Raw genomic sequence first — 7,156 nt, 5'->3', positions numbered from 1 at the left:
AAAAAACCAATGACACCTACTCCAGAATTCCAGAAAGGCCCTTGTGAATAGAGTGTCGAGCGAAACCTTTTTTCTCCCTCCTTTCATTATTATGGTAATGTTCGTCTGCCACTAGTCTGGGCTGAGCTACTTGTTTCTTTTCGCACTCCTCCATCCCCTGTCGCAGCTCTAAACCAACCTACCTTTAGGGCTCCTCTCTGTGTTCTATCCACAAGGTCCCTTCTAAAAATTTATACTACTTTGCCAGTCCTGACAAGGTGTTGTGTATGTATAAACTACATTGCACTTTTTTTCTTCAGCTAGCCAAAAAGAGAAAAGAGGAAACCAGAAAAAAGCCTGCGTGACAGATACTCTTTACAAGTCTGATCGTCAGTGAGGTGAAAAAGCCTTACATTTATCAAGGAAGAAAACAAAGAGTCAACAACGAATGACAGACAGAAAAGAAAGATCTGCCATGGCTGCTGCATTTCAAAAAGCAAATGAATATGAAACTACTACTATTCTGAAAGTGCTCTATGATCAGGAACCCTCCTGCAGCCAATGCAGCCAGCTACAGAGAACCTGAAGTGGAAGTAGTTGTTCATTTATTTTTACGTGTCTTACTTTTCTAAAGCCATCCAGGTAAGAATCACTTTCACTGGAAGCCTCCCCGACTTTATACACAGGCAATCGGAGACACATTGGAGTCCCACATTCATGTCAGCAGCATATTAACTTTGAAACCTGGTAACTGCTCAAGTGACAACATCAAGTGGGATTTTCCAAGGTGCTTTGGCAATTAAGCAATCTTACGATTCTAACATGCCTCACCGGAAACCCAAGGTGCCGTCAATCGCTTTACTGCTGAACACCTTAACAGAAACATCCAACCATGCACCTCTTCAGCAATTCCCAATTTCTCCTCACTAAGCCAAACCTATCCTAAACTCTACCTTACCTTGCTGTTATCTTAGATATTGATACAGTTAACATGACTTAGGTATTTTTGCTGCCTGTACTTTGGAAATAACAGCACTTCACTCGCTCACATTTTACAGGTCCTGTCCATGCAGCTGGAGCAGGACACGGGAGCTCTGTGCTAGCTCTCAATAACGTAACAAGACAACTGTAGCTTGTGAATTAAAAATATCTGCAACCTGCCCAGAGCTCACTCAGACTGAGTTCAGCATATGTTCTTTTTAATAGCAAAATAAACACTATTACTCACACCGAGAAAGGATGTTTCTTTTCTTAGCCTAAATGAAGCAATTACAGTTTATGGCCTGCCACAGCACATCATGCAGACTCCAGGAAGCTTGTTTCAGAGCTGCTGCTTGTTCAATATTACACTAAGCCTCACAAATACCCATTCAGAAAACCATTTACACATGAGAAAGACCCAGAAACAATGTAATTGAGGGGTACATACTGAACACTACTTTCCTTACACCAAAGGAACACCAAGTTTTTGTGGCATAATAAATATAAGACGTCCACAAGTACACCACAGTATAACTGCTGGAGGAACACTATGTTACACAGCACACACACACCAGTAAGAAAGTCTTTTCCAAACAAACAAATTCTACCTCAGTCAAAAAGGTCGCTTTTTGTCACACTAAAAATTTCTGGCTTTCCAGACATGTTTACTCTTGAGAGGAAGAGTTCCTTTTTGCCTTACCTTCAATTATTTTTGCCCCAATAGTTAAAGCATATACATCTTATCTGGAAATTAGTATCAAAGCAAACCTCTACAAAACTCTAATTTATTAATACAGCAGGCGAAATTGAAAAGCATTTAACAAGTGACTCACCTTCAGCACAGCAATGAATGGTACAAAATTAGCTCTCTGAAGCCCATTTTTATAGAGATCTGAAAGAAAGGAAATCAGTACCATTTTGCTACTCGGTCTGGCAAATAAAACTCAGTGTTGCTAGAGAGAGGAGGAACAAAAGGCAGAAAAGGAGAGCCGAAATTGATTTCTCTTCCTGTATGAAAATTCAATACATTCTTAAAGAAGAAAGGAACATCCTGAGGAAGTCTGAAAAAGGCAGGGAGTGAAGATGACTTAAATATCTAATGACATCTAACTGATTTTAGCAGAAGTAAGATTAGCATCTGTTTTAAAGTAAGCATATTAAAAAAAAACTGTAATGCTGGGTATATACAGGTATGATGACAAGGCCAAAACTTTACGCAACTGCTATGTCCCAAGTAACTGCCAGAGGGGAAAAACTCACTGTAAACTGAAGTAAGCTATTTGAATTTACGAAGTTATTACTCTTAGTCAGTGCTATGTCAACTTACACAAAGCTGCTAAAAAAACAACTGAATTTAAAATAATAACTAGGATATTTTGCAACAAAATGCAGATCTGCACTCAAAGAAAATACAAACAAATAAAAAAACTGCAATCAAGCATTTTATATCTTAATTTCCCCTATATTTTATGCAGCATAAGCTCCTCTTCTCTGGAAGCTATCCAGCTACCCAGTATGTTCACAAGAGAACGATTTGTTCATGGAAAATGTCACCTTTTAAACTGAGCTGCTCTGTTTTATTAATATTAGGAAACCTTTATAAAAAGGCAGTAGAGCACTTAGGACTGACAGGAGGAATAAATAAGAGAATACAGACACCTGGCAGAGAAGTCACCAAAATTCCCAGCAAAGACCGACCACACCAGGTTATTAATATCACCTCTACTGTCCATAATGCCTGAAGGCTACGACTAGACTAAAGCTTTTATGATCTACCTTTTATGCTCCACCTCAGGGTGGACAGAACATACAGGATGCGTAAGAAACGAACAGCACACCTAAAAAATGTTCTTCAGAAAATTGGTTGTATATACCGAAACATGTAGGAGAATTATCAGTGAAGATGATTCCACACCCCGATTGCTAATAAAATTGTAGGAAGTCATGTATCATTCTCATTCATAACTCTGCAAAACAACTGCATATTTACTGACAAAAATTAGTGAACATGTAACAGTATTATAAGACAGCTACTTCTGTTAGTTCTTTCAGTTAATAAGGCTGTGAGTTTTGTATTACGTATTATGTTTCGTGAGGATGAGAAAAATAAACAGTAATCTTGGTGGAGAAATGAAGCCAGGATTCCTCAAAAATCCTGCCCTCCGTATTTCCCCTCCTATTCCCCTAGGCCAGAGGTTTAACATGGTTAAGCTGCCACTAACAGTCAGCAGCTGGCTGCATCTGCTCTCTTAAGGAAAAATCCAGTCTTATCCCTTGATGCAGCATGCTACACTAACCCAACTCTTCTTCCTGCAGGAGGGTTTCAGACATACACCTTGAGCACGCAGGAGCAGTGAGAAGGGAAGAGACAGGCATGGTGACTGCACCATAGCTCAGTTCTGGAGATACCGTTCTGGATGTTCTCTGTTGGGTGGCGGGTCATCCACAAGTAGATGACTTTCAGGCTGACACAGTCACTTCATATGTATTCAAAAAACTCACATGATAATATGGTCACAGATTGACATCTCAGTTTAAGAAGTGGGATACAATCCCCAAGTTACGATAAAAATCTCTCTTTATAGTGCTTCATTTGAGTGTTTTCTTCTCTTTAAGACAAAATGCATGGTACAGCTTTAGTGATTCTCTTTTACTCGTATCGGGTAGAAAAATTAATCGGTAGTTACAGTTAATACTGCTACTCTTCAGTAATTTTTTTGAACATTTGAAATTAATAAATCTAAAGCGTCATAAAATTGGCATAGAAATTATGCATCATGTGAACTGCTAATGCTGCTACAACTGTAACAAACATTTTTCTTCTCCTCAAAAAAACTCCAATTACCTTGATTAAAACCTGTACAGATTTGGGGACTCTGTGAAAGACCCACCTAGCTACTCACTCTATCTAAAAATATCGTTAGAAATGAAAAAAAAACTGTCCACCTAAGCGATTCCCAGTGAGTGACCTCAAACCAGGCTCTAAAAACAGCATCTTGATGAGGGTTTGTCCTCTGAGCTGGTAGATCAAGTCTGTATGCTCAAAAGGGAGAAACCAGGAGGGAATGTATTCTTTTTTCCCCTCTTTTTTGCAAAATATGACCTTTTCCTATTGTGTAACGCATCCAAAACAGAGGCAAAATTTCACCCTTCCTCAACTCCTCTGTCCCCAAATACCACCCGCCCCCGCCACTCACTTGGACAGAGTAGAGATCAGACAATACAGAAAGATTTGGGGGGAGGTAGGGGGAGGAACACCTTGAGCATGAGATGGGAGGAGTAAGACTTAGTGAAAAACCTTTAAGGACACATAAAAACAGAGGACAAATGGGAATAGCTCAGATTCTTGAAGACTAGGGAGTTTATTAGCACTACATACTGCGTGATTTTAATATGATTGTTTTGGAAGACGCTGAGATTCATTGTCTTTGGATAATACCAGCAACATGTTTGTTTTTACCTTCTGGCGGCCTGTTAGACGTTGCCACAACGACAACCCCATTTTGGAACAGATTTTCAAAAAGCTGCTTCAGAATCATGGCATCAGCGATGTCAGTGACCTGTAGAAGACAACACATTTGTTTTATCTTGCTTTCAGCTTTTGCTGCAATAGATCTGCAAGTGGCTTTGTAGCTAGGAAAAAGGCTTGTTAGTGAAAGCCACGGAGAAAGATTCTAATTACTGCTTGGTGAGAAAAAAATAAAAGGGATAATTAATAAGCAGTGAATGTACCACAGTCTTTCAAAACTTGCCCACTCTTTATTGCGGAACTCCTCCATTTCTTTACCAATTGCTAAATGATTCCATGTTAACTTCTATTATAAAACTACAGGTGGGAGACACAGAAAACAGACCTAAACATTTAAGAGGCCTAATTAATTAGAAACAACATGGAAAATACAGAAGACAGAAAGAAAATATACACCGGCTGTTTTACATTTCTATTTACCTTTGAGGCAAAGGTTTGCAGAGGTGAATTTAAATGGTCATGGGACTTCAGAAATAAAGACAAGTAGCCAACTATACATAATCAGCTGCTGTTGAAAATAGAATGATATGACATAGATACTATTGTGCGATTGTTGCAAAAAACAATTCAACAGATGGCCCATCACAAAAATAAGCAATTTCATTGTTCTTTTTAAGTGCCTTCTATTACTGTCCATGAATAATCAAAAGGCACGCAGTCACTTCCAGCACAGTCAGCCTCTTCTAACCTTCAGGCACAAAACCCGAATAAAAAATAAAAATGGGTGGGACAAGTGATACTGGGAATGGGGGGAAGAAGAAGGAAAAAAAAAAGAGGCCTTTTAGCCATAAAGTAAAATTTCTTGAAATATCTAAGTTTAGCTTAATGAACTTGAATTATAGTACCAAGAGATAAAGGGAAACAGAAATCACTCCGTGCAAACAAAAACCAAAAGTAATATTTTTTTCTGAAAAAAGCCCATTGCTACAACAGCAATTTTTATTTCACAGAAGTTCACCAGCTGAGATCAACCACCTTTATTATCATTACACTTGTTTCTCCTGCATTCCCTTTGATTATTATATAGACATTTGCTGCATTCTGACTTCCCAAAACAGACCCCAATTCTGAGGAAACAAAAGAGCAGTGGCATGCTGAGAGTTACGCACACTCACTACACAATAGGTTGACAGATTGCTGCGCTTTCACCACTTTAGAAGTCTATGTTCTGATAGTAATACATCTACAGAAAGTCTTTAACCAGTTTATTTTTTTCCCCTCCTCCACCCCTCACCACTCCCCAGTTTTTAAATCACTTTTCTGGGCAGAAAAAGAAATTAACTCTACACTACTAACAGTAAAAGCTCTAGGTTACATTTCTCACGGCTAGTTTGGAAGCAATCACGTTCGTGAGGAATCATATGTAAACGCCAGCTTCCTTCTTCCAAAGGTTTCTTCTAATTAGTTCTACAGAATGCACTAATATGGATTTTTTTTCCTTTTTCAAAAAACTTTTACACAATCAGTAACGCACGTCTCAGATGTGCAAATCTCCGATCACTATAATCCAATATTCCAAAAAGCACGTGGTAACTCACTATTGTACTCTCCATCTAATATTTCTGCTTATGCATTCACCTATCGATTATTTATTACTTCTGAATACTAAAATTTAGGAACTCCCCGTTCCTAAAAAACAAGGGACATGAGGAATCAGTATATGTGGGCAATTTAGGGGTAACTGAATTTTTTGTATCACAGAGCAAATCTAACAGCCAAGTTATAAAACTCTATTATATAAATAACTTTCTTACAAACTTTTTCATTTAAATATACTATGAAGTATGCTACCTTTAGAAAACCGGGCAGGAAAGAATATTAATTCATTAATACGTAAAACAATTAACATTCTCGTATTAATGAGAACTGTTATTTGATGAGGAATTCCAATGTTTTCAACTCCATTACAAAAAAAAAACCTCGCAGAAGTTCTGTTAAAAAGCAAGAGGCATCTTGAGAACTGGGATGCAGATATGAGCTCTTCTTATCTAACACTGCTTGGGAAAGACAGAAAACTTCGACAGGGTAGAAACAGGTAGAAGACAGTAACTAAAGCATTGTCGTTTCTCAGGTTTTTTACTGTATACAGCACTCATTGCAACAGAGAATAAAAGCAAAGGCTACAAATTACCAATAAGGAGAGCCTGCTAATGGAGAGAATGGAGAAATTTCATTAGCATTTAAGAGAAAAGATTTTTACGACCTAGTGCTGCTTTCCATTATGACTCACATAAAAAAAAAAGAAAAAAACACTAGACTAATAGTTAATTTACATATGTAAGTGCCTGAGACTCAGTCAGCCGCTGATTGGTACAGTTCCACGTAATGAACGACAAACATAAGCATGTATTATCAGCAATTAGTATTAGCACAAAAATAAGAGCCTAATTTTTATTAGAGGCTTTTAATAGCGTGCAGGTCAGTAAAAACTCCCTAAATTGTAGTTTGCTTTATGCCCAAGTGGTGCCCATGGTATATAAAGGCTCTGTGATCCTTCAGCTTACCAACAAGTAGGGATTCTGTTTTCATTATCAATACTAATATAGGTTACAGTCACACGCCAAAATTAGAGCTTCTAATTACCTCTGTGTAGGTATTTGATCACTAAACAATAACCTTTGTGTTCCGAAGCATCGAAATTATAATTACGAATGGCTTGATTCTAGG

At 38.0% G+C, this 7,156-nt stretch overlaps 1 protein-coding gene across 1 annotated transcript in view; it reads right to left on the bottom strand.

The window, feature by feature from the left end:
- Window positions 1-7,156, bottom strand: part of LACE1 (lactation elevated 1) — a gene marked incomplete at its 5' end in the record, with an annotated part of 56,309 nt that overhangs the window by 34,113 nt on the left and 15,040 nt on the right. Inside the window, 2 exons of the mRNA XM_010141631.1 lie at window positions 1,794-1,852; window positions 4,421-4,520. Of these exons, the coding sequence (XP_010139933.1) occupies window positions 1,794-1,852; window positions 4,421-4,520 (159 nt within the window). The remainder of the gene's footprint in view (window positions 1-1,793; window positions 1,853-4,420; window positions 4,521-7,156) is intronic.

This window comes from Buceros rhinoceros, unplaced genomic scaffold (genome assembly GCF_000710305.1).
Source record: "Buceros rhinoceros silvestris isolate BGI_N320 unplaced genomic scaffold, ASM71030v1 scaffold26258, whole genome shotgun sequence".
Lineage (NCBI taxonomy): Eukaryota > Metazoa > Chordata > Aves > Bucerotiformes > Bucerotidae > Buceros > Buceros rhinoceros.
Note: the sequence above shows the minus strand (reverse complement) of the source record. Positions and strands in the feature narration are given on the sequence as shown.